Source organism: Phyllostomus discolor, chromosome 10 (assembly GCF_004126475.2).
Source record: "Phyllostomus discolor isolate MPI-MPIP mPhyDis1 chromosome 10, mPhyDis1.pri.v3, whole genome shotgun sequence".
NCBI lineage: Eukaryota > Metazoa > Chordata > Mammalia > Chiroptera > Phyllostomidae > Phyllostomus > Phyllostomus discolor.
Window position 1 is genome coordinate 9,239,854 of NC_040912.2, and position 27,279 is coordinate 9,267,132.

The 27,279-nt window shown below is 58.3% G+C and overlaps 1 protein-coding gene across 2 annotated transcripts in view; it reads right to left on the bottom strand.

Annotated features, from left to right (window-relative positions):
- The window catches only part of MINDY4 (MINDY lysine 48 deubiquitinase 4), a 97,290-nt gene that overhangs the window by 39,848 nt on the left and 30,163 nt on the right, over nucleotides 1-27,279 (bottom strand). For both annotated transcript variants that reach the window (XM_028525941.2, XM_036010444.1), the window contains exons 6-9: nucleotides 13,415-13,473; nucleotides 8,597-8,706; nucleotides 6,218-6,334; nucleotides 4,857-4,945 (exon numbers count right to left, since the gene is read on the bottom strand). In XM_028525941.2, coding sequence (XP_028381742.1) covers nucleotides 4,857-4,945; nucleotides 6,218-6,334; nucleotides 8,597-8,706; nucleotides 13,415-13,473 — 375 coding nt within the window. The remainder of the gene's footprint in view (nucleotides 1-4,856; nucleotides 4,946-6,217; nucleotides 6,335-8,596; nucleotides 8,707-13,414; nucleotides 13,474-27,279) is intronic.

The following is a 27,279-nucleotide window of genomic DNA, read 5'->3' on the forward strand; positions in this document are numbered from 1 at the left end:
GGGCCTTAATGCAGACAGACAGCCCCACAGAGAAAACACCAACCCCCGCGGGGAAGCCTTATTCCCGCGTGGCTTCACAGCAGGGCGGAGTCACACCCTCAGGGCACCCGTTCACGGGACCCTCTCCCCACCGGTTGGGAAGGGAGCACGCAGGGAGGGGGCCTCCGCCGCCCAGGCCCGCAGGCCGGCAAACACGGGGCCCCTCAGCCCACGGGCCCTAGGGCCCCCCCACACGCAGCTCGCCCGCTGCCGACTCGGCCGGGTGTGCTGTGCCAGGCGTTCCCGAGGAGACGGCAGTGTGCCCGTTGTTTTTTTTTTAAGTTGGGTCATCTCTGACATCCTGGAATTTCAGAGTCAAAAAGGGTGCTGAAGCCTCAAACCCACACCAGCGTTCAAGGCCCACGAAGAACATCAATGGCCCGCTCAATCAGTGTTAAAACTGAAGAAACAAATCAATGAAACCAGAGGAGCTGGGGACTGAGAGGTCCCTGCAGAGCTGCCAGGGTCACCCTTTGCTCACATGAGACAGCAGGTCCCCAGGTATTTGCTGTATTATTCTGTGTACTCTTCAGTATTGATTTTTTTTTCTAAATTGGGAAAAAGGAGGAGGTTCCGCAGGCAGCCCTTCATACAACACTGAGCCAGAGGCGGTCAGCGAGAGGCCATCTGGGCGTCCAGCACTCGGGGGTTCGGGCTCCTGGCGCTCAAGCCTCCCAGCCCCAGCCCCTCCCAGCCCCAGCCCCTCCCAGCCCCTCGGGCTCTCCCTTTGCTGAGTCCCGTCTGGGGCACAGCAGTGCGTGCGGCCGACAGGGCATCCCGTGCCAGGCCTGGCTCTGCCGCTGAAGCCAGGCGTGGCCTCAGTTTCCCCACATGTACCACAGCAAGTGACGTCCATGGTCCTACTCGTTCACACAGCCCTTGACCACTCATTCACAAGGACTTTGTGTGCAGGGCCAGTGTCGGACAGGACACAGACTCACAAGTGGAAGGGGGGGGGAGCCTGTTCCCCCACACCGTCAGGTCTCTGGTCCTGCGCTCTTTAGCACCCCCAAGCTGGGGACAGGCTACAGAGCACAGAGCCGGGCACTCCCCCAGCCTCAGCAGGGAAGCTACGGGCTGCACGATGTCCACTTGGCACAGGCAACTCCCTGGGGCCTCTGACCCGCGGGCCGTCACCTCAGCAGAGCATCAGCTCCGACTCTGCCCTGGCCGGCTCACACCTCCCTCCGCCCTCGCCAGCCCCTCACTCCCTCGGCCTTCACTTGACCCACACTGCAGCCTGAATCCAGGCAGGCTCTCCGCTCCTAGCCCCAATCTGCCTGCAGTCCCGAAGCAGGCTCACATCTCTGTAGAGTCGGCCCCTCTCCCCCAGGGCCTCCCCTGGCGTGTGCTCCTCAGAGCCCCCTCTCTGGGAATCCCCTCAGGTGTTCTCAGCAGCCCCGGCTGAAGGAGAGAGCCCAGGTCACTGGGCCAAGCCCTCCGCCCCTCCCTCTCGGCTGGGTATGAAGAGTGCTCACCTGCAGGCCTGCTCTGCCGTCTATGGGAGCAGGTAGCCGGCCCGCTGCGGTTAACCCGCCTGGAGAGCAGCTCAGCCGGCGGAGCCCGGGGCAGAGGGGAGGGGTTCACAAGGAGCACCACAGATGCTCCCTGGAGGAGGGGCCCCAGCCGGCAGGCAGCCTTCCCCCAGAGTGGGGCTCCTCCCCGCCAGGCATACCTGCACACAGCCCCAGCAGCCAGCAGCCCCTCCTCCCCTTCTCCCTGTGCCTCCGACCTGTGCCCCAGGACCCACCTCAGACCCCCCCGCCCTGGCCTCCGAGAGCCTCCAGTCCAGGTTGCCTCAGCCCCGTCTCAGGGTCGTGCAGACAGGGAGCCCTGGGGACCAGGGCTGCATGCCCCATTCCCAGCGGAGCCTCGGCGGAGCTCTCCATCTAGCTGGCGCTTACGCAGACAGACACCCGTCAGGAGACACTGGGGACTGAGTGCACGCTTGGCCAGCAGCTGGCCAGTGGGCAGTGGGGGGATAGACCCTCACCCCCCACAGCCGGCAGGTGTCTTTCCGCCTGCAGCCCACCTTGGCCCCCAATCGGGATGGCTGTCTGCCTCCCGAGCTCTGGCTCTTGTCTCTGGTGTGGAGAGCAGACTCTACCCCAAGGACGTGCCTGGAGCAGGGGGCTCTCGCATCCCCTCAGTGAGCACACAGGGTGGGCAGTACCGGACTAGTCCTGCCTACTTCCCTGGGCAGACAGGGCCATTGCTGGAACCAACTCAAAACCCTTGTCCAGAGTATCGAAACACGACCCACAACTTCTCTCAGCAGTCCAGAGTCCCAGTCCAAAGGCAGCTGTGAAGGAGCACAGAGCTGAAGAGTTGTAGGACGTCTCCCAGGAGGGCCAAGGCCAAGGCTTGCCCCGAGCAGGCGGCCAGGCCCCAAGGCCCCCAGGCAGCCTGTCCCTGACCCATCTGCCAGCCCGACTTGTCTGGCCCCTCCCAACTCTGCCCTGGCCACCCCCGGCCACTCTCAGCTCCTCTCCCGCCCTGCGCTCCTGCCCTCAGGCCCTGGCACACGCCGTCCTCCTCACTGGACTACCGTTCCCCTCCCCGTTGGTCGGGATATTGCCCCTGCGTTCGCTCAGAGGAAATCCCGTGGACGAGGCCTTGGGCTGGATGCCAGGGACGGGCTGTGAACCAGGCGGCCCAGGAAAGCCTCAGCTGTCATGGGGCCTGAGTCTGGGACGGCAGCTTTGGGCAGACACTGACAGCGACGTGGGTGAGCGGGCACTAGTGGGGGACAGAGGGGCTTGGGGGCAGGCCCGGGTCTGTCTGAAACGGGGAGGCCCAGGAAGGCCCCAGTGAAGTCACAGCCTCTGGGCGCTGAGAAGCTGGTACTCGGGGCCTGGAGGGCAGGGAAGGAGTGTAAGCGGTCTGCTGGGAAGGGCGGCCGAGGAGGAAAGAGCGTTTGCAAGGGTGTGAGTGAAGGGGAGTCAGCTGTCCTGGTCCTCCACCAGATCTCTCCACCAGATCTCTCCACCAGATCTCTCCACCAGGTCTCTCCACCAGATCCCGGTAAGATGACGAGGTCAGACCTCCAGCAAGCCTGCCCAACCCTCTTTGCACCCGGGTGAACCTTAGCATCCTGCGTGTCCCCTGTGACCTCCTGTCTGCTGGTCTGGCCCTCAGGTTCCATTGTAGGTGCCAAGAGGGCAAGGCCACAGTGGTCTCACTGAGCCCGCCTCCCCTCCAAGCACCTGCTAAGTCCCCCCCCCCCCCCCCGCATGCTCCCTTCCAGTGTGAGGGGGATGGTGAGGCCAGTGGGGACAGGTGCACTCAGTGGAAGTCCCTGCCCCAAGGGCAGCCTGCCCTGGCATTGGGTGTGCCCACAGGCAGGCAGGAGTGTTCCAGAGCACAGGGCGCTGTGCCGGCCTCTGGGCAGGGCCCACAGCAAGGCGCTGCCCGCGCCAGGAGCTGGAGCCTGCCCGCACTTGGTGGGCTGGCCCTGTGGGGCAGGCCGTGGGGACAGTCCCGCACTGGCGGACATGGCGATGGATGCATCTGGGGCAACGAAAACGAGGACAAGCGAGACGTCGCTGTGCTTGTGGTTAGCACCTCTGACTTGAGCAAAAAACACCTCGATTGTCACTTTTTACAGCAGTTGGACAAACTATACAATGCCAAGCACGACAAGCTACCTTCGGGTGGACCCTGTCTAAGGTGACATCACGGGAGCCGGTAAGTGTTTCGTTCGCAGCACGCTCCGCGGGACGTCTAGCGCGGGCGGGGACCGGGGTCCCTCCCCGGAGCCTGACCCTGAGCAAATGGGGAACAGGCCTTGTTGTCTTCACGACACCGAAGCTTTAAGAAAAGAAAAGCGGTGAAATGCCTAGCTCAGAAAACAAGTGCTTTTAATTCAAGTCCGGGAACCAGCGAAACTGAACCGCAATGTCTAAGTCTGTTTAGTTACAGCTGCGGGGCGGGGGGTGGAGGTGTCTGCTGGGCAGGCGGAGCCGTCCAGGGTGCTGGCCATACGTCCTTCCTTGATCTGGATGACGTCATCACGGGTATGTGGTTTGGTGATAACTCATTAAGCAGAACGCATACATGTTGTGCACTTTGGGGTTGCGCACTTTTCTGCCTGTTCTACTTCAACTAAAAACACAACAAGCTGCTAACTGGGCCCTCGGGGAGAACAGGGGAGGAGGCGCCTCCTCATCAAGGACGTGCCGGCCCCGGCCTGGCCGCAGCACCCTCCCAGTCCGAGTGCCTCTGCACCCACCGTGGCGCCAGACTGCAGCTTTCTGCCCACCCACCCACCGCCCTGGCGGGGCCTTTCTGGAGAGCAGAGACTCCGCCCCACGCATGCCTGCACAGAGCTGTTCCAGAAGTGTCCGCTGAGCGGGTGAAAATGAGAGCGGGGTGCCCATGTGCAAACACTTAACGTGCGAGCTGGAAAAACAAACTGCCGAGGGTGTGGAAGCAGCAGTGCGCCGTGGGGCCGGCTGGAATGCGCGGCGGCGGTCGGCGGTGGTGAGGTAATGTGGGGAGGACTCGGGCAGGGTCAGCAGGTTGGCGTGGGTGTGGGCGGCAGCTGGGCAGCCGCCACACCTGGGGAGGGGGCGTGGCCTGGGCTGCGATGCCACCATGTGGAACAGCACCGGGCCACCCGCCCGGCCTTCGTGAAACACATGCCCCCCATTGCACCGTCGCCCCCCATTGCACCATCGGCACAGGCCCGTTCACCAGCCGCCATTTCCCCCTCCAGGAGACGGGAAGCATGAGGAACACACGCGCTTCTTGCTCGTTTGTTCTGGACGCTCCAGAGAGGATGAGCAGGTTATTGGCGGTAACGCAAGCTGACTTACCGAGCGCAGTCACCTCTGCTGTCTCCTTCAAACAGGAGCTTCTGCAGGACACAGCCTTGGACGGCCGCCAGGACCCCGCAGGGACCGCCCTGCCAAGAAGGACACGCGTGAGTGCCAGTGAAGTGACCTCCAGAGCCGGCCTCTACCCACAGGTGACAGAGCACAGGGGCCCCTCCGAGCCACGGCCTCAGAAACAGGGGTCTCTGACGCGGTGACTACTCCTACAGGGTGCTGGCCCCCAGCCCAGAGAGGGGATGACAACGGCCCCAGCACCCATCACCCGCGGGAGGAGCGAGTCTGCAGTGTCTGATGGGGGGGAAGTGACTCTCCACAACTAGCGAATGTGGAGCCAGGGATATCACCGTAGGTCTCCAGTCACCCAGAAAATGTCTCCATGTCCACAGGCTGAGGGTGCCAGTGGTCTCCCCAGCCCGCAAGGCCCACTCTGACAGCCTCCTCCTCCTCCAGGAAGCCCTTCCCAACCATCCCAGCCAGAAGCAAGACCTTTGGCAGCCTCTGCTTATGTGAGCTTGCTTCTGCCCAGCCCGTGGCCCGCCTCGGCACCCACTCGGCATGTCTTTGTCCCCTTCCCCATCAGCCCGAGTGGGCTCCTTGAAGAGCCCATCCCTGTGGGCACCAACAAGTACCGGGTGGTCAGAGCAGCAGGCCGCGGGTGCCCCTGACTTGGGGGTGCAAGAAGGCGAGCTGAGCGTGGCCGTGCTGAGGACAAAAGCTGTTGTCCTGGGTTCTCCCCCAGGCAGTGCGGGTGGAATAAGGGGGCAGGGGCTCCTGGGTCTTGAGAAATGGAACCCAGTTCCACTGCGGCATTTAGAGGGTGTGTTGGCCCTTAAAGTGCGCATCTTGGGAAACAGGGATAAGCCACGTTCAAATCCCGCCACAGTCGACCTCGGTCTCCCTGTCTTACGTCACACCGCCTACTCCTGTGCTTCTGCTCCTCACGCTGCTGTCTCTGCTGTGTCTGCAGCCCCCAGACTCTCACACGCCCCCACCCCCACCCCACTTTGTTCCTGCTCCGCTGGCCTTGAGCATCCTTCTCCCACAAAACCCTGTCCCCATGCTCGGCCTCGGCCCCTCTCTAGTGCCCCGCCCCCGCCAGACGCAGGGCCCCCTCCGCTCCCTCTCGGGGGACTCCAGCACCACACAGCACCCACAGTCAGGGCCCCTGCTCTTGTCCTGGTGGCCGCGTGACACTCCTGCACTGGGCAGCGGCCGTCAAATGAGGGCTGGCGGGCACTGCGCAGCCCAGGTAACGTTTGTATGTTTTACCAAACGGGGGTGCGCCCTGCCCTATCTTCCAGGGGACCACAGGAGGGTCCTGGAGAAGCTTAAACGCCACCTGCCTTGACCTGCACGATGCCGTATCTCAGCGGGGCTGCGTCGCTGAATGAAAAGCTCTGGAGTTTCCACTCTTCACTGAAGCAGCAAACGCTGGACCCGAACAGGACGGTCTTCAAGTCCTGTCCAAAGAAGAGAGTGCTTTTGTTGGTGGTTTTAAACATAAACCACACACTGCTCCATGGATGTGCCCCCCCCCACCCAGGGCTCCGGTGCTGGATTCCAGCAGGGTGGCCCGTCCTCCACCAGGGCTGTCCACCTCCTTTGCATTCGCAACCCGTCCTTCTCACAGCACAGATGAAGTCGGCCCCGAGGGCCTCACCTCTGGGAGGTCTGTAAACCCAGCCAACCCGTGCTGGCCCAGGGAACTTGAAACACAAAGCTTTGGTTTCGCAAGGCAACCTGGAAGCTCTTGACCGCATGTTAGAATCGCCCCCCGAGCTCCTAACAAGCCTGATGCGAGGGCCACACGCCAGGCCGACTAAATCAGAACCCTGGGTTCCGGCTGCAGGGTCTGCATTGGTAAAAGCTCCCAGGGGGTTGAGGGCTGGAGCTTGAGCAGGGGGACGGGCTCAGCAAAGGCCGGGGCCAAACCCGCCCCTCCCCCACCTGTTTTATCAGCTTTGCTGAAACACAGCCATGCCCATGTGTTTACACCCTGTCAGGGCCAGCCAGCACACCACAGTGGCAGAGCGGAGTGGCTGCAGCAGACAGCCAAGAATGCACTCTCTGGCCCCGTACAGAAACAGTCTGTCAGCCCCTGCGCTAGGATGACCCTTCACTGCAGGTCACCAACGAGCCGTCCCCCGAGACTGAGGCCTGAACACCCTCACCACCCAGGGAGGAGTTCCCCCCACCTCGTTTTTTCACAGCTCTGTCTTCCCTAAACTTCCGCCTGACGTGGACCTCATGGTTCACCTCCCACCAGCCAACACCACCCTCCAGAGCACCCCCTCCCCCACTGCCCAGCCCGGGGACAGGAAGGCCGAGCCTCTGCTGGCCGGATGCCCCCTGCCCACGCCGGCTACCTCCTCTCTCTCCACCACGGCCGTGCGTCCAGGGGCTCTGAAGAGGCCCGCACGTGGGTGCCGATGCCACCTCTCCAGACCCCCTCTCTCAGTTAGGTCTGCCCTACAAACTCAGATTATTTCCCTCTAAATTTTTTCTCAGTAAGTACAAGGAACATCTCAGTGACGGCGTTTGTCTACAGGCCACCAGGTGAGAGCTGGCGGCACAGGAGGGCCCGGAGGGCGAGCCCGCCTGCCAGGGTTTGGTTCCTGGCGCCAGTGACCATCACCCGTGCATTTGGCCTGAGTTTCTCGGAGGCACGAGAGTTTCTCGGAGAGTTTTCTGGCTGGAGCCCATGTCTGCTCTCTTAATGACAGAATGACAGCTGCCAGCTAGGCACAGCACGGTCACCAGGTCGCAGGGTTATGAGCCACCTGCCGGCATGGTGAGCCCCAGACCAGACCCTCCTTTGCTCTGTGTGGGACTGCGGTTCTCCAGCTGCTTTTGGAGAGGCTACTGCTGGGTGGTCTCCACGGGCCTCCAGGGACCCTCCCCAAAACGTGAGTGCCCACTGCAGACAACCACAGCCCTGGGGCCACAAACAGCCCTTGCACCTCTTCCCAGGTTCAGGGTCACTGACACACATCTGACTGTTGGTGGCTTCCGAAGAAGGAAGAAAAAGAGAGAAGAGGAGGGAGAAAGCCTCTGGAAAAATCTCTGACTTTCAGTCGTGTGTGCTGAGTAAATACTTGGTAAGTAGGAAGATGAGGGGGTCAGCTGTGTCCCCAGGAGTTTTATTTTTCCCTCCTGGATCCCAGCTGAAGAGCCGGGGCCGGACAGCAGGCTCAGAGTTCATCCCACTGGCCGAAGGGAGGGGTGAGGCCACCTGGCAGCAGGGGTGGTGAGGAATCCCGGGCACCCCTGCAGAGGAGGCTGCTATGGCCAGGGACCTGCTCCCCAGGCGTCCTTCTGGGAGGCCACTGGTGCCAACCCAGTGCTTCCCCGTCCTTCCTCACTGCAACCCAGCCTGAGGACACAAGCAGGGGCAGGGCCAGTCTAATGGGGACAGCCGCCCCATTGCCATGCCAGCACGGGAGGCCCCTTGCAATGAGGTGAGGCCAGGCTGCTCAGGGACAGAAGAACCAGACCCTGGAGTGTCTGGATGGGAGGAGGCGGAGAGGGCTGGGAGCCGCCAGGAGGAGGCCCCCTTTCCTGCCTCTCCGTGCAGGGTTTCTTCTGCGTCCCACCCAAATTTCCATGGTAACAGTGACCGAGAGGTTACACCGAGATGGGTGGGGCCAGAGGGATCACAAGCACCTCGTCCACACCCACGCAAATCAGGGTGCGTCAACTGAGACTTTCAAGCCGACACCTACCTTGGCCACCAAGAGGTCGATGGGCTTTGACACTGTTGGAAGCCTGGGCACTGGCGGGGCTGGACAGAGAATGACTCCTTCCCGCACCGACTCGTCGTCCTCCACGTCCTCTGCAAGAGAGCCCTGGCCGTGTGAGCTCCCGTCGTAACTCATGGAGAACAGGACGCAAACGCCAAGTCACATACTGAGTTCGGGGGTGCACTGCTGAGTCCCGAGGTGCTTTGAATGAAAGGCGGCTCCCCCACCACGCACCCCGCTCCCCTCAGGGCTCCGAGGTGCCTCAGAAGGAGCGAAGGCAGAGCAAGAGCGCCTGCTCCTCGTCCAAACCCCACGCCGGCCCACGCCACGAGGCTGCTGGCGGGTGGGACACAGCTGTGGGTCCCCCGGGAAGTTCTGCTTGTGGGCACACGGTGAAGAAACTGCCTGGGGCCTGGGCCAGGGAGTCCACCCAAAAAGGCCTCGCTCAGACACATTTCTTACGAAAGGTGGGTGCGAGGCACACATCTGTGCCCTGAGGCCAAATATGAAGAGGGCAGAACTGGCCCGGGAAATGCCACCATTCCTGATAACATCATACTAGATTATCACCGCCGGGGTTTTCATTTACAAGCCACTCCCGTTTTATCGCCTAACCCCCCAACAGCCCCCCGAGGGAGCAGCCATCACACCCCTCCTCCCCACTGACGGATGAGGAAACCGAGGGTTAGAGAAGGTAAGTCACCAGCCCTAACTGAGGCCCATGGGAAGCGGCAGAGACAGGATGAAACCCAAGGTGACTCTTCACTGGGCAGCCTTCCTGCCAGCCAGACGTCCCCGGACCTCCAGCCAGAAGGGACACCCGGTCACATTCCAGGCACAATCGCCGTACGGCGGCTGGGGCGACTGAGGCCCGGACAGGGCCCCGCGTGAGTCTTCGCAGCCCCAGCCCACACCTCCTCCCCAGCAGCGGAGGCGCGCTCTCGCCATCCGCCCGCTGCCGCACCGCGTTCCAGAGCAGCCGCGGAAGGGCCTGCGTGCCCACCGCCCGGGGCAGCCGCGCTGGCAGGGCTGAGCCGGCCGCTCTCTGGGGAGCCTCCTATTTTTTCCCCATTTTCCCAGGATTAAACGATAATTTGAAAAGCGCACCACACTGTCTAGATATCAACATTCTTTCCCATAATTCTGTGCGTCTGGGGCCGCAGACACATCACTGCCCCGGCCCCACACCTCCTGGAGACAGCGTCCAGAGGCCCACGGCCCGGGACACATCTTGTTTCTTATCCCACTGCCCCCTTTCTGCCCTGAGTGGGGGGGGCAGGCTCCGCCCAGGTCAACTCCCCGAGGTTCAGTCCACCAAAGAGGAGGCAGATTCCACTCTTAGTCTGAAAAACAATGTTTTAATAAGTCTGGGGTTTAAATGAGAACCTTTCATAGTTAGGGTCTCTGAAAAAGCCACCCCGTGACCGTGGCCTTACAGAAAATGCCCTGAAATAAAGACCAGATGTTCGCCCAGCAACACGCAAGGAGCTTGAAAACGTGGCGCCGGGTAGAGAAAGTAAGAGAGCAGATGGGATCTGCATCCATTACCGACACATGCACACCAAATAACGGCACACAGTTTCAAGGGCATGCACAAGCCCAAGAAACAGGCCGCACACTGGGGAATGGTTGCTGATGGAGGAGAGGGTCAGGGGGACTTGGGGGGGCGGGGCCAAAGGAAAATAAGGAGGAAGAGGCGAGAGGGAGGGAAGAGAGGGACCGAGGGAGGGAGGGCAGGCTTTGCAAAGATCAGTACTAAGAACTGTTGCTGGAGAAAGAGAAATGACTCAACCATAGACCTCAGAGTCCCCAAACAGAGGGAGAGAGTGACCCGAGTGATTCCACCGGGCCCCGAAGGGCTCCTTGCGATGCCTCGGGCCAGGCTGTTTCCTGGAGGATCCGAAGGGGCACCCCTGAAGCCCACCTGGAGGCTTCTGTTCGGTCTGAGGTTGTCCGGGAGGGGCCGGGGCTGGAACGTGCTCTACCTGGGCCCCACTGAGTACGTCTGAGGGTGGAGGCTGGGGGCTCCGGGGAAGCGGAGCGGGCAGAGGCCCCAGGAGGCGGCAGCCTGCCTTGGCTTCTGCCAGGAGGACGCTGGCCCCTGTTCGGGGCGTTGGTCCAGGACTGCACGGGGGGGCCCCAGGCCCAGATGCAGCAGGACCACCATGCAAGGGAAAACAAAGCCCTACCGAATGGCACGCCGGCCAGGCGGACACAACCGTCCACGGATGCCGGTGGTTTGAGGAGCTATTTTTAAGGCCCTGGCACAAATATCTGGTTGAAAGGAAGCAAGAGATTTTGTTTCCCTTCCCATTTTGTTTACCACTTGGAAGAAAATATAGGAGGCCCCTATACTTCTTTCTCCAGGTGCCTGCTCGGTAGTTCTTATTGATTATAAGGTATCTTCTGGAAGTACTCAACACAGCCCCCCTCCTCCTGGCTTCAGCTCTGGGGACGGACTCCATCTCCCCAGTCCCCCACTGAGGACCTCGCTGAGACAACCCCCCCCACCCTGTCCCACATGCCTCGCTGCGCCAGCCCCTGGACCACAGGCCTCCTGCCTTGCCCCGCCCTTTCTCTTTCCACTGTTACAGGAACGAGTCATTCTTTTTCTAGTTGCTCATCAAGCACTTCACTTACCACGCGCCAGGGATTAGGCGGGACAGGGAAGAGGTGAGGATTAAAACATGACCCGCACCTTCAAGAAGACCCCGCCTGGGCAGGGGGGAGACAGAGCCCCCCACAGAGAATACAGCATCGGCGCTAAAATGGAGAGGCATGCGCAGGTTTGAAGAGCAGAGGGAAAGAGGTAAGCAACTCTTCATTAAAAGGCCAGGGAAGCATCCCACGGGAGGTGAATGTTTGAGCAGGGTCTTCAAATAGCCATAGCACTTCCCCACATAGAACAGGGGACCAATCACCTCTTTTCTGGACTATTCCAAGAGCCCCCTCACCAGTCTCCCAGCATCCCGGCTCTTACTCCTAAAGTCCATCCCCCACGCACACAGAGAGAGCCCCAAACACATGGCCCTGGACGCCTCCCTCACCAGCACAGACCCTTCCTTACTGGTCAATGGTGGACAGCCACACCCTGTCACACGTCACTCAAGACCACCCCTATCCACCCCAGCCTTCCCTCCAGGGGCCCTATAACCTCCCCCACAGGCAGGTCACCTCAAGCCGACCTCTCTGTCTCACACTCCAGGCCTTGGCCCACATGGCCCGTTTCACAGCCCCCCATGGCCAGACCTTGCCCACCCTGCAAAGCTCAGTCTAAATCCCAGCTCGCCGTGGACGCTTCCCAAACCCCCCACCGCACCAGGCTGGTCCCCCCTTGCAGCAGCGAAGAACCTCGGGTTGGGTGCTTCCCGTGCTACACTGGGAGGCACCTCTCTTCCTCAAGCCACCACCCTGCCCCCCAAGAAGGAAGGCACATGGTCTCCCCGCCATTTTCCTGCAGCGGTCACGTGATGGCCAAGACACGTTTGCTGAACTGGACCAAGGAGACGTGACCTGGGGTGGGGAAGAGCCTGCTGTCCTTCTAACCAAACTGGATTCCTTCTTCCTGCCCCCATGCCAAAGCCCCTCCCCCTTCTCTTGGTGACTGGGTTCCACGGGCTCTTTTCTCTCCTCCTTCTCGGAATCCTTGGCTGATCCACGAGCCAGGAGGGGCCTGCCTCCCTCTGGAAAACACAGACACTTCAAAGTGCCAGGTTCTGAGAGATTTGCTAAAAGCCTTCCTTCTATTAGAAGCCCGCTGGGCTCTGAAGACCGGGAATGGCTTGGCTTGATGTCCAAACAGGAATGGCTTTCAGTGGAAAATCGTCAAGTGAGGATCTCTGCAGAGGGGCCCCCGGACGCCAGCGCTTCCTGGCTCGGAGCTCACTTCTGCACCCAGCCACGTGCAGAGCGCGGCCCTTCCTGGGCGGGCCGGGCGGCCCCCGCCTGCCATTCCTGATGCTGAAAACTGAGGACCTGCCACCTCTGAAGTGAGCCGGGCCGGGTAAACAAACCCCTGCCTTTCAACTTCATCAAAGCGAGCCTCGAGCCCGCGCGTCTCACTCAGAAGCTGCTACCGGGTCCACGGCTTTCTCCCTCTGGTCAAAAGGAAACGCTTAAGAGGACAGGGCATGCGTGTAAGCAGCTCTCTGGGCCGAAACAGCCCGACAGGTAAACTGATGGCAGCCAGAAGCAGAGCAAAGGTGAAGGCATGCACACCTCCGAGTCTCCTGTCTGGATCCCACTGCCTTTGCCAAGCCCTGCAGACGCCCCAGTCTAAGGGGAGCAGGGAACCTCAGAAAGGGGCAGAGAGACCGCTGCAAGCCTAGAGAGAGCGTGAGGAGTTGCTGCGGTGTGTACCTGCCTATCCAGGGGCACTGAGCGCTGAAGGGCCATGCACTTGCACCGCACAGTCCCCAGTGCACGCCTCAGTCAGACGCACTTTTCAGAAGAATGGACTTCCCCAGGCACGGCCGAACTAACGTTTCGACTGAGAACGGTCTCCTGGAGACCTCTGCAGGTTCTGAATGGCCCTGAGAGAACTTCCAAATGCAGCAAAGACTCCTCTGCCTCCCCCCACCACCCTGTGGATCCAGAAATGCAGACCCCTTATGAGAATTTCTCTGGTAGGGGAAGACGGACAGCACAAGAAGACATCAACTAAAGCAAAAGAAGCTTCCTGAGGTTACGTGGGAAGAAAGGAGCCCCACCCCATCCGTGGAGAGCCCCGCCACCCAGCACCTCCAGACGAGGACCCCTGGGCCCTGGGAGGCACAGCCCAGAGGCAGCGGTCACACCTACCAAGCTGCAGGGCACCCGGCTCCCCGTCGGCCTTGCTGGACACTGGCAACTGAGTCTTCCTAGAAAACAAGAAAATGACAATGTACCAGAGGAGACGGCAGAGAGATTCGAACCGCCGAGGAGAATGGGGGGTGGGGGACGGGAACGGGAGGGGTGCCCTCTGGCCCCCGCCCCGGCCCCGCCCCTCTGTGCACCTGGCCCTGCTCACTTGCCTTCTCTGAGCCAAAGGTTCCACTGGATGGGACCAAGTTGTCTCCAAGGGGCCTTCTGACGCTGTGTTCACACACACATACACATACACATGCACACACACACCAGTGTCATTTGACGCTTGCCAAGAATAGAGAACGAGTCAGTTTGCTGGTGTCACCATGACACTGCAGGGCAACACGCACACTGGTCCGTGCAGCCATGACACAGGTCATTCTCGTCTTGTCCCTACGGCCTTTGTTTCCTGTCCCCTAGCTTTCCCGTGAAGCCACCAGCCGCCATTTGAAAGGCACCAAAGGACCTGTCCTGCACCCTTCTCCGACTGAAAAGCTCTGCTGTGCTTCTGACTTGTAAACTCCGAGTATCCATGAGGAATTTCTTAAAACGGCCTACCTGCATTTACTCCTCTTTTGGGTTCCCCCCTCCAGCAAGCATCCATCTGAACTAAAGTAAAACCATTTTACTAAAGTAAAAAGAATGTATTAAAAATAACAGCATGACATCACTCTCTGAAAACCCGTTTACTCTGTTTAAAAAATGACAGCTCTTTTGATGGTGGCATTGAAATATCTCTTCCTCCAACATCCTTGCAGGGTAAGATATGATTGAAGTAACAATTGCAATCTCGCCACGGCAGGTTCCATTGAATTGGCTTCCTCCTGGAGACGTATGGAGGGGCGTGAGGGGAGGCCGCCGAGGACGCGCAGTACCCGACCCGAGCACATGCTGCTCCAGGCTCCGGGCTTCCTCCTCAGGGGCTGGGACGCGGAGCTCTCCCGACTCCCTCCCACTCGTCAAGCCATTTTCTCCCTTCAAACCCGCCGTGTCCCTGTGCCCTAGCTACCAGGATTCTGCACCAGCCTTGCAGGGATGGTGAAAGAAGGGGCAAGGGAGCGGTGCTGAGGCATGGCCGGGCCACAGAGGATGTGAAAGGTCAACACGGAGTCAGAGCGGGAGCCAGAGCCAGCCCTCCCCTGGCCCCAGCACTCACACCAGAAGCCACCACCTGCCACCCCACTGGCTCCTCCACCACTAGCGGCTGAGAACCTGAACCCCACCTCTGTCTAAACCTCTGTCACCGCCTCATCCGGAGACCAAGACGAGGTGCCCTTCCCCCACCGCCCATCAGTGTCCCTGTCTGAGAAGCGGTGCCCGAGGCACAGGTGCCCGAGGCACAGGTAGCCGAGGCACAGGTGACCGAGGAGGCACAGGTGTGGACGGGCTCCCCACGCAGACTGCAGAGAACGGCAGGAGCTGCTCCGCACATCTGCGGAACACCCCGCCGGCCATGACGCCTCTGCTCTCTGTTTCTCCCTCTCTCACCCAGGTCACTGCAGTGGCCTCCTAACTGGTTTCCGGGCCCCCCAGTGGAACACCCCGCCCCATGCCAGCACCCCCCCCCGCCACATCTTCACGTGGGTGTCAAAGGCATCTTTCTAAAACAGAAAATCTGACCACGCTGCTGTCTGGCTGGCATTCTTCAAAGGTTCCGCATCACCACCATCATCAATAACCATACTCATAAAAACGACGGCAATATAACACAGCAAACACTGTTATCTGACTCCTCTTGCTGCTCAGGCACCGCACTGAATGCTTTGCAAGCAGCAGCAGTCCTCCGCCTCCCGGAACAGCCCTGGGAAGCAGGCACTGCACTGAGGCTCAGACAGGCCCGGTGACTGTCCCAGAGTTACACAGCATGCGAGTGGCAGCACGAGGACCGGAACCTAGGCGACAACTCCAAAGACGCCCCGCATATAGCACTTCCTTGTAAAGACAGATCCGGGCCAGATACAGTGCCCTGTGGGCTACCTGTGACCTGGCCGCCCACCGCCCCGCTCACCCCACTCTGCACCTGCACACTGCACCTGCTCCCCCACCCCGGTGCTGAACTTCTCGGCCCGTGCCTCTGTGCCTTTTCCTAAGCTGCTCACTTCACCCAGACACTAATCGGGAAACCCTCACTAATCCTCTACAGCCCAAGTGGGATGTCACCGTGTTCTCAGCTCCAAAGCACACATTCACTCATTTCTGCACCCACTCACCCGGCACACAGGTGGCAGTTACCTGGCAGGCCTGTCTCCCTGCCCACAGAAAACCGACAGACATAAATTGCGGTATGAGGTAGAAGGGAAGGCTGAACACTGGCCCCCAGAGAAATCCATGCCCTAGAACCTGTGAATGGCCCCTCACGTGGTCAAGAGGACTCTGCCAATGGGATTAAGCTAAGGAGCTTGAGAGGGAGGAGGGTAGCCTGGATTAGCCAGGTGAGACCCGTGTAACTACAAGTGTCCTCACGAGAGGGAAGCAGGAGGAGATCGGACCCAGGAGCAGAGAGCTGGTGTGACGATGAAAGCGGAGGCTGGGGAGATGCCCTGCGAAGCCGGAGGAAGAGGCCTCGAGCCCGGGACCTCGGGCAGCCACTAGAAGCCGAACCAGGCAAGGAAATGGACTCTCCCCTTGCACCTCCAGAGAGACCTTGCCCTGCGCACACGGTGGCTGGAGCCCAGAGGAACGGACTTCAGACTTCCGTCCTCCAGGACAAACAGTAAATGCGCGCTGTTTGAAGCCACGAAGCCTGTCCTAACTTGCTGTAGCGGCCACGGGAAACCAACACCGGGGCAAGGGACATACCCAAGGAGGAGGGAACAGAGGACTGCAGCGGATTCTACGGGCCACCTCTGTGTCCTGTGCACCCAGCACTCGGGCGACACTCCTAAATGAACGTCCAGTATCAAGTGACCCTCACAGAAGCTGGGTGACTCATACAAGGTCACACAAGTTAGAAGTGACAGAGCCGGGACTCAAACCCAGGCCACTGTCTCCAAATGCTCTCTCGCTCTTTCCTCTACTTTACCCTTCCCTCCCTGCCCAGAGCCCTCCATGGCTCCCTGGGGACCTCGGGACAAAGGTCAAACCTCCCAAGTGGCTCTCCTGGCTCCCGAGGGCAAAGCCAGGAGGCACGAGGGTGGCCCTGCGTTGTGGGGAGAGGGTGGGGCCGTGTTCCCGCTGCGCAGGGTGCAGCTGGGCCGCTCCCGGTCATGGGACTTCCCCCGGGGCCCCATCCATCAGCCGCAGGGGCCGCTCTCGGACGCCTTGTGCCCGTTTCCCCCTGGCCCCCGAGCGGAGGAGACTCCCAGCGCGCTCACGCCCGGGGAATGTGCCCTTTGTTCCTTTGCTGTGTCCCTTTGTAGCACGAGCGTTACAGAGTTTAAAAGGTCAATTTAAAAGCATGTCCTTGCCTTTGAATGAAAACTATTATGAAAAACAAGCCCAAAAAAGATAAATCAAGGATTCAAAACACTTCTTCAAAAATCTGATTGCGCAGATAGCCCAGCGACAGGTGTCGAAGCGTGCATCTGATAAGCCCCTGGGAGGAAGGCCGCAGACAGCCAGCTCGCCGGCCGCGGCTGGGCCTCCACTCCCCGCCGGAGCTCCTCTCTGCGCCCCATGGGAGAGGCGAGGGCCAGGGCGCTGTGGGAGTCCAGAGCTGCCTGGGGCAGGACCCGGGCCCTGGGTAACTGGACCCTGGTTGGGTGGAAGGAGCCACTTGCAGGCCTGACTGCCTGCTCCCCGCCACCCGGTCCAGTCACGTGACCTTGAGTGAGTCACTCACCCGCTGTGGGCACCCGTCACCTCATCGGTGCCTGGGTTGGGGGGTGACTGAGCTCGCCCCTCACTCTCGGGCATGACCAGGCACCGGGGCTCTGAGGGGGCGTGCCCGGGCCAGGCCGTTCTTGAAGACGCTCTACTGCTTGTGATCCCAACACTCAGAACATTCCACCGGCTCTTGCCGTAGAAACAGAGACAAGCAGTTGCTCCTTCCTGTACGGTTGGTACTAGACACCTGACTAGGTTAGTTACGGGTTCCAAGAGAAAGGTGTCCTGTGGGAATGCAGATACTGTTCTACTGTTGACAACTCAGAGCCCAGGGCGAATGGAGTTCAGACTGACCCCGTTTACCAGCACAGGAACCAAAACATAAGAAATTAACTAAGACTCCCCAAGTCAAGGACACCCTGGCACAGGAAGCTGAAGAGATGGGAAAGCACTAAGGGCCACGCCCACAAAGAGGGCCACGCAAGACTCCTGGGTCGGGGAGGGGGGCTCTTTAAAAGTCCCACTGAAGATACGCTCAACATAAAAACCTATTAAATGTATCAGAAAAATGAGCACCATAAGTGAAAGCCAGCTAAAACAAAATTAGGACTCCCAAGAACTTGAGATAACAACAACAACAACAAATCGATAAAACTTATAATTCGAGATACTAGTGAAAGCTTTTTTAAAAAGAAATGAAAATTGTAAGAAAAGCAAGATTGTGAGGAAAAAATGGGCAGCTATGAAAAGTAAATACAGTCATTAAAAAAAAAAAACCACCCTTTCCCTGACTGGCGTGGCTCAGTGGATTGAACCTACAAACTGAAAGGTTGCTGGTTCAATCCCTGGTCAGGGCACATGACTGGGTTGCGGGCCAGGGCCCCGGTCGGCCGCATGCGAGAGGCAACCAGTCGATATTTCTCTCACACATCAATGTTTCTCTTCCTCTCCTTCTCCCTCCATCCCCACTCTCAAAAAATAAATAAGAGAAATCTTTTAGAAATAAAATAGAAAATAAAAAACTTATGGGCATATAATGATGGTAATTAATAACAACATATTTAATATTTTTTAAAAACCTATGAGTCTGCTTCTAGAGGAGGAAGTGGGGGGACAGGTGATGGGAAGCTCTTCTCTGTAGAATGCCATCAACTAATACATTTAAAAGGCTGATAAAAAAATTTAAATCCCCGTTTTATAAACTCCTAATATGGGAACAGATCACCGATGGATCCAAAAACCACTAGTCAAAAGGTTTAATCCTCACCTGATAACATTTTTTCTTTTTTTTTTTTTCTGAGAGAGAGAAACGTCGCTGTGAGAGAGAAACACTGATGGGCTGCCTTCTCGTACACACCACGACTGGGGATCAAACCCACAACCTGGGTTATATGCCTTGACAGGGAACCAAACCCAAGACCTTTCAGTCTGTGGGACAAAGCTCCAACCAACTGAGCTACACCGGCCAGGGTGAAGGTTTGTGAGGAACAGGATATTCACATAGCCTGAATGTTACAGATTCCTTATTAATTACAAAGGGAAAGTTACCTTCATAATGATAGAGAGCCACCTTCATGAAGTGATTCAACCTAGCATCACCAAAAATAACACAAACGGACCTTACGTGCTCCTGATGCGATGTAACAGGAAATACGCAAGGTCATATATGCCCTGTCCTTTCCAACAGAGTTTAACATGAACCTAATCACAAAAAGACACTTAGGAAGTGGCCTTTCTGCAAGACGAGACTGCACTCATCATGAGAAACTAAAAGAAGAGGGGAAATGGTTTGAGATCGACAGAGACTGGAGAGACGTGGCTAAACTGAACTAAAGCCTGAAATAAATATTCGGGAGACATTTGACCGTGGGCCTGATGTTAGCCGAGGTTCCTGAGTCAGTGCGAATGAAATGCAGTTTCCTACAGGTTAGAACTTTCCTGAAGCTGGTAATAAACTTATGGGAAGCTCAAAAAGGGGATGAGACACAGTGAAGAGCTAATAAATCACTAAGCACTATTAGACGGCACTACTCAGAATGCAACTCAGTCGGGAGAGAGATCAAGGATCTGAATCAGCAAACAAGAAACGTGGAGAGAAAAAAGTTGTGAGTCCAATACACATCTGAGAGCAGTTGCAGAAGGAAAGAATAAAGAGGGTACAAGAAAGGAAATTACTGAAAAGATAACTGCTAAGAACTCATCACACGGGAAGCCTCACAGAAAGGAATGAGCCTCAAATGGTACTTGTGACGATAAACGCACACCTGGATGGGTCGCGTGGGAACTACCGGGACGCAAAAGACTGAGGAAAATCTTAGAGAAAAGACAGACTACCCACAAACAATTACTGAAACAAGAGACACCTGTAATATCCCAAACACTAAAAGCAAGGACAAAACGAGACTTTTTCAGACTCAGACTAGAAAAGTTCGCCCCTGCAGACGCCCACTAACGAAGCACCGCAGGGTCTGCTCCAGGAGGAAGGAGCCGGAGCCCAGAAGGGAAGTGTAGGACGGAAGAAATGACAGAAAAGAAATCCAGGAACGTGTAGATAGACTTTAACGAGAGCTGACCATACGAATAATAACAATAGCAACTGATGTAGGGCAGTTAAAAACAAACGGATAGGCCCTGACTGGCATAGCTCAGTGGATTGAGCGTGGGCTGTGAACCAAAGCGTAGCAGGTTCGATTCCCAGTCAAGGCACATGCCTGGGTTGCAGGCCACAGCCCCCAGCAACCGCACATTGATGTTTCTCCCTCTCTCTTTCTCCCTCCCTTTCCTCTCTAAAAATAAATAAATAAAATCTTTTTAAAAAGGGATAATGCGAGACAATAATAAATGGGGAACGTGGGAAGAAGTAAGTAATCGGAGTTAAAGCTTTCTAAAACCCGTGCATTTTTTGAAGGGGTAGAGAAATTGACCACACTTAAATCCTAAGTCAGTTATGATCAAAAATTCAAGAGTAACCACTGAACACAAAACACATAACATGTAACCTCCAAACCAGAAAGCAGAAAAAGAAAAAATACCAACCAGTTAATTCACAGGAAAGCGCCGCTGTGACAGCACGGCAGCCGCTCAGAAAGGTAAACACAGTCACCCTGTGACCCCGCAGCCCACCCCTTGGAGGTCCTTTCCCCCCTCCGCAGGTGCAGAGCAGCAGCGCCCTCAACAGCCAAAGGTGGAAACAAGGCACATGCCCGCCGAGGAATGAGTGGATAAACCGAATGTTACATGTCGGTGCCGTGGAATACTATGCTGCCATGGAAAGGACTAAAGTACCGACACATGCTACAACGAGGGGGGACCCTGAAGACATCGTGCTAAATGACCGATGCCAGGGACCAAAGGTCACACGGGACGTAATTCCGCTTCTGTGAAAGGCTGCAGGCCAGTGGCGGTCGGGGCTGGGGGTGGGAGGAATGGGGAGAAACTGCTCTGTAGGAAGAGGCTGCACTTGGAAGAGAATGTTTTGAAACAGACGGAGGTGGTGATCACACAACACCATGAGTGTACTACAGTGTGCCACTGAAGTGTTCACTTTAACGTGGTTAACTTTAAAAAAGAAAAGAAAGAGGGAAAAAGAACTGAAGAAAAAGTGTGACGAAATTGAAGTATAAAACATCACAGGACAAATGATTTCAGGTATGTCAGTAATTGTAACGAGGCAAACAAGTTAACCTGGTCAGCAGAAAGAGACTCCGGGAACGATTTCCTTTTCACCAGCAATGTGCTGTTCCCCAAGGTCCCTGACACAGGAGGGGGAGGGGAGGCACGGGAAACCCTGCGTCACTTGTGTGCCGGCCACGTAAACTGCTGCAGCTAAATACCACCCGATAAAAATACACTTTGGGATAATAAGCATGATTAGCAATAAACCTGTTTGTTACAGAGTAACAAAGGGAACAATTCCACAGGAAATTTTAGCTATCGTGAACCTCTATAACAGGAGGCTAAGAATAGTTCCCCCTCCGAAGGTGGCCGTGAGGAGTAAACGAGCTCACGGACCGAGCGCCGAGAACAGTACCTGGCACACGATCATTGCTGCGTAACCGCTGAGGTGACGATGATGATGGTTCGTGAGGCTAGGAACGACCTTGGCTTCAAACCCTAACACTTATAAACGTAAGTGCAAAAATACGAAATACAGTAATAGACGATTATATCAGCCACAAGTTTGAAGAAAATCATTACCAAGTGGGAGTGCGAGAACAACGCAACATTAAAAAACTGAAACCCATGGACACAGGCAGCAGGGTGGCGACGGCCAGTGGGAAAGGGTGGGGGGCGAGGGCTGGGTGGAGGCAGGCAAATGGGGGGCACTGGGGGCACCTGCAATAGTGCCAGCAATAAAAATAAAGTTAAAAAATTGAGTGATGGAAGTCACACCAACAGGTTAGAGGGGCAAACATGTAAAACAATCTCAATCTATGCAAAACAGCATTACAAGTAAGTATACATACTTAAAAAGTAAGGACCTAGCAAGTTCACGGGAAGAAAGGGTGTTGCTTTGCGGGACGCGTGTACGTGGGCCCTGCAGAACACTGAAGCTCCGGGGGCACAGCCAGGCGAGGCAGGGCTGGAGGAGGGGGGATGTCCTCACCCCACAAGGCTCGAAACACCTGAGAGGTGAGCAAGGGCGACGAGGCCGCACGGCTGGCAAGCACAGCGCTGGGGCCCAGGTTTCCGGGCACGGGTTCGGCACTCGTGTTCCTGCCCCGCCTGGAACAAGGCATCCGTTCGGGGACGGACCGGACGGTCCGGTGGAAATGAGGCAGAGCTGTCCTGCCGTCTGTGGGCACACAGGAGCAGGGCAGACCCACCGCAGGGCCACGAGTGGCCAGAGAAGACCCGTGTCACCTCGAAATAATGACAACTGCCTGGAGTCTCGGCCTCCCTCCCCCAGAATCGTCTCTGGGGGGCTGCAAGGACCGTAACATCCCTGGATTCTGGGCTTCGGCTCTCCAGATCCCCCGCCCCCGCCGCAGCCCCTCCTTGGCCGTGCGTGCCTGAGGAGTGGCCGTGTTGGCTGGGTCTCCACTGTCCCCACAGCGACTCTGCACAGGCCTCGCGCCCTGAAAGGCCCTCATTAAAGACCGAGCTCTGGGAGGGGTGGGGCTCGGAGAGGCGGACCCCCGAGGGCAAACGCGCTTCAAGGCCACTTTGTGCTCAGTCCAAGCTCTCCACAGAAGAGCGGATTGTTTTTTCCCTCCACTTCCCGGCTCCCCATCTCCCCCTCTGGCTTCCTCCAGGTCAGCCCAGCCCCACAGAAGGGACGAGGGCGGCACCGTGGAGAGTTAGGTAGGCCCGGAAGGTACCGAGGGGTCCCTGGCGGAGCCCTGCCTCTCAGGGATGGGGAAACCGAGCTCTGGGAGAGGGAGGGGTGCTCCTCCGGCGTCCTTGCGCCCCCGGGGTCAGCCCGATGGGCCGAGCCCCAGCATCGGGAAGGGCCCCACCCCCCTGGGCTGCCACATCACAGGCGTTTTTGAAATCAAGCCGCGGAGAACGCGGAGAATGCACGGCCTCCTGGAGGGTGGGGCTGGCGGGAAGCCCTCGCGTGCGTGCACCGACCGCCGCGGGCGCCCAGCGGCCGGCACAGACCCGCCCCGCGCCCAGCAGTCGCCCGCTCTGCTGACCTTCCACACACAAAAAGGGTCTTTTTTATTTTTCCTCTCTCTTCTCTCTGCCCTCGAGGATGTGGAAAACCTGACTGCAGTTGCCTGGTCGGCCATTTCCTGTGAAAAAGCACTCTGTTTGGAATACTGCAAAAGCAATCTGCCTTAACAATTCAACCCACATACATTATCTTCCTGAAACGAGTGAGAAACCTTCACTGGGAATTGGGCTGCAGCCCCAAGTCTCTCTCATCCGGGTCCACGATGACGAAGGTTGGACAACAATAGGGATGGCCCAGGGAGGACAGATTGGGGGGGGGGGGGGCGGGATGGGGGCATCAGCGGCCCTGCATCCTCCTGGAAAAGCCATCGGCCCAGCCCATCTGCGGGGCCAGAACGCAGGCTGCACGCTGGCCTCCGGCACCATTGTTCTCTGGGGGTGACAGTTTCTCAGCCTGACTGTCTTTCCATGCAGCCCCTCCCCGCCGGCTTTGGCACACACCCTTGATGAGAAGTACACAGAGCCAGAGCAAGATCCGAAACAAGGCCAACGTGTGTCCTTCCTTGAGTCGGGCCGGACTCCGGCACCGTCCAGGAACACCAAGGCATCAGGTTGGGGGGGGTCCCCTCAAGGGCACGTGACTGGCAAAACCGAACTGAGCCAGATGTGACCTCCCCTCGCGGCGTTCTCCCGTTGTTCTCCCAGTTTGGCACAAGGCCTTGGCATACAACTGGAGTTTAATGGATGCTCCCTCTGGAAGCCGAGTGCTCCCAGTTCCCTAGATGCGGCTGTCCCCCTGAAACAGCTGGAAAGGCTCACCCAGGCCCCCTCGTTTACCCCGGTGGCCCTGGCAGGGTTTGGGGTGGGAGCTTTTGCCAAATGCCCCTGGGCAGTGGGTAAAGCCAGAAACAGAATTTTTTTAGGCTCCAGATTCACCCCAGCTAATTTTCGTCTATCCCATGGTGGATGTCGGCAGCGTGACCGCATTTTCTAAGACCCACGACATTAGGACAGGCCGGCGAATCCGCCCTTGAGGGACGTGAGCCGGCAGGGCATCGTGGCTCCCTCACCCTTCCCGTCTCCCTGCCCCAGCTCAGGCTGCAGGTTCCAGGTTCCGGGTGCAGCTAAGATCAGCTCCACGAGGCGGCTGGGGAGCAGGCGTCGCTCAACGGGCGGGCGGTGAAAAGGAGGGTAGAGACGATGCTGCCCCCGGGGGCGGGGGGGGGGGGAAGAAAGCCCCCTCTGGAGGGAAAAGGGGTCCCTGTGGAGTAAGTACATCTTGGAACATGGCCACGCCCACCGAGAAACCGTTCTTTCACCCGAGACCTGCAGTGCGCCAGGCAGAAGGCGGCCAGCCCACAAGCTCCCTTCTCGGTCTTGACCCTCCTCTGTCGGCACCAGCACGGGGCTGCCTGGCTCGGCCCAGCCTGACTGTTGTGAGAGGCTGGAGGCCTGACGGGGTGCCTGGCCCGGGCCACAGGGCCCCCACCCCCTGTGAGCCCCAGCCTGCACCCCCAGCAGGCGGGATCGCGGAGGCCGCCTCCGCTTAAGGCTCCTGGCAGTGGCTCGAGAACCCCACCAGATGCTCCACCGGAGACAAAGATGCCCCCAGGCCTGCCCGCCCCCGGGCTGGTCCGAGAGCCCGGGACAGAAGGACGGCCTCTCCACCTTGGCCCTGAACCAGGGCGTCTAAAGTCCCCCCTGGAGTTATAAAAGGGAGGGTTCCAACACGCCGCCTAAGAGACATTACATAAGAGTTGCCGCCGGTTTCCATGGCGGCCTGGAAAGCTGTGTGGAGATGTTGACTTAGCTGCTAGGAGAAGCTGCCTTTTGGCACCTCTGCGGTCCTCGTAAAGGCCAGCATGCCCAGGGACAGAGCTGCCCCGGTGGGAGAGGCCGAGGTTTCCCGAGTCCCATTAAACAGCAAATCCACTTAGGTTCTGTTTGCTTACACTCGCCAAGGGCAGCTTAAGACAACTTGTGGGATGAAATACGTTCAGTTTGAACTCATAAAACATTCCCCTGCATAGTATTCATCAAAGGGCCGTGAGCACTGAGTCTGAAATGGTGCCATCCAGGGCCCCAGTTAACTTCCTCTCCATTTGAAAAGAGAGGTATTTGGGCTCACAACCCTTTAGAAAAGGTGCAGAGGCTTACCCCTAAGTGACATTTATTTGTGGAGCTCTGGGCTGTCACCAAGTGGCCCCAGGCAGATACTCACCTCCCCTGGGCTCTCCTTTTCTATTCTGTGACCTTCTAAGGACCCTAAACGTCTTAGCATTTTGTCCTCACAAACAATTGTTTACAGGGTGGGGGGGGGTGACTTCTACTTTACCAAGCATGCACAGAGCACGGCTTCTGTGGGACGAGGCACAGAGACGTCCTGGTCCCGTTTTCACAGGTGAGGACCCCGAGGATCAGAAAGCGGGAGGGTGTCCCATACGAGCCAGCTGGTGACGCTGGCTGGTGAAGAAACGAGGAAAACCAGCAACAACACGGTGCACAATACGGCGGATCTTTCACAAGGCTTCATCCGCTCACTTCAACGGTTGGGCTTTTAGTGCAAGACCATATCCATACTTAAATTTCACGAAGCTGTTTCAATAGTCTCACGGAGCCAGAGAAACAAGTAACAAACAAGTAACAACGGCCCCCTGAGGAGCATCTGATTCCCCCCGAAGGTAACCGTGTGGGCTCCAGGGACCGCTGCTCGCAGAGGCCGGCCAAGGGGCCTCGGCCGCATGCTGGAGCAGTCCTCTGGTTCCGTGAGATTGGCAAACGTTAGATGCTTTTATATTCTTTCTCTTAAAGAAGCCACCCGAACCGTGTTAGTTTCAGGTCACAGGTCCGAATGTGAACCTGCCGTTTTCGGCTTCCATTTTGTTGTTCTGCTGACCCACGGGTTCCTCCCAGGGACCCCCTGCGCCGGAGAGACGACCCCAGGTCTTCTGGGGCCTTGCAGCCGCCTCATCCCCGCTCGCACTGAGAAAGGCCCCGGGAGGACGGGCTCCCACGGCGCCACCGCACCCGGCCCCGGCACGCGGAGGGAATCTCCAGGAAACTCTGACCTGCTCCCAAAGCACAGAGGACTGACAGTCCTCTGGACATTTCTTAGAAAAAGGGGGAAGAAGCACGCTGCCCGAAACCCGAGTGAGCCTTGCAAACTTTGAGCATGACGCCACTCACACACGGAAAACCAGAGAGCTCTGGAATGTCCATGGGCGAGCCAGCCCCACTCAGGGCGAGCACGCCCTGGGCTAAAATTAGACGTGTCCCTGAGCCAGGGCGGCGGCCACCCTGTGCCTCTCCTGGCAGCCACCTCGCCTTCTCTTGCTACGGGGTGCAAGGGTCCCAGGGCACCAACCAGAGTGTGGGTCTCCTCCCTCCCCCTCCTCTGGGGTTACCGCCCAGCCTCCAATGAGGGTTCCCAGCTATCCAGCACAGATGGCTCATGGGGGGGGGGGAGGGGGGCGGCAGGTGGGGGTGCTCAATGGGGAGCTGGGACGTGGCTGAGCACGGCCCCTCAAAGAGGGGAAATCTGTGCTGGCACTTCCATGACCCCCAAAGCAGAGGAGCACAGGACCCACCTCCCACAGAACTTAAGAAGTGGGGACTCTGAATTTCAGCCCGGGCGTGTTCACCACTGAAGAGGCAGCGATATTTCATGTGCGTTTGTAAGAGGGGAAAGAAAATCAAACCAGCACATCTCTGCCCCTTAACAGCGAAACTTCTGCAGAAGCAGAGCGACAGCCTTGGGCGAGGCCCCGGCCCCCCGGTGTCCAGGGGTCTGAACCCGGTGACACGGGCAGAGGCTGGGAGCACATGCCCTCCAGAAGCCCTGGAGTCCTCACAGCTCCAGGCTGTGCCTTCGGCCGCGGTTCCCTGTCCCCTGGGGCAGACGTGCCGGGGCCTGCAGCCGGCAGCCCTCCGGGACCGCGTGGGCGGGAAATGGCCCCGGCCACACGGCCAACAGGAAGCGCTTTGACCAAAGGTATCTGGAGCTTTTTCCAGGACAAATATAAAAACCATGTGGAGCAGCTGGACCCACGGCGGGCAGCCTCCCGCTGGAAATGTCACGTTGGGCCTCGGGACGTGGGTGTAATCAAAGGGCTGGGGGTTCCGAGAGAACGTCCCGAAGCGGGGAACATTCTGGTGGGGAAAGGGGAGCCACCGCTAGCCCATGCTGCCAGGCTGTGGGCTGCACATGCATCCCAGTCCAGCCCTTAGTGGGGGTGGGGGGACAGATCCTCGAGGGAGGGTCAGAATCAGCTCCCGGTGCCCGCTGGGCTGACGCTGCAGGAGGTCGCTCTCCGTGCATCTGGAAATGACGCCTGAGCTGCGGTTTCAAGGAACTGCCACTGGTTGCTCGGAGGTCCGAGGGCTCCCCTGCTCAGTCCGTACAAAGCAGGGAAGGGACTGCTACGCCCCATCCACAG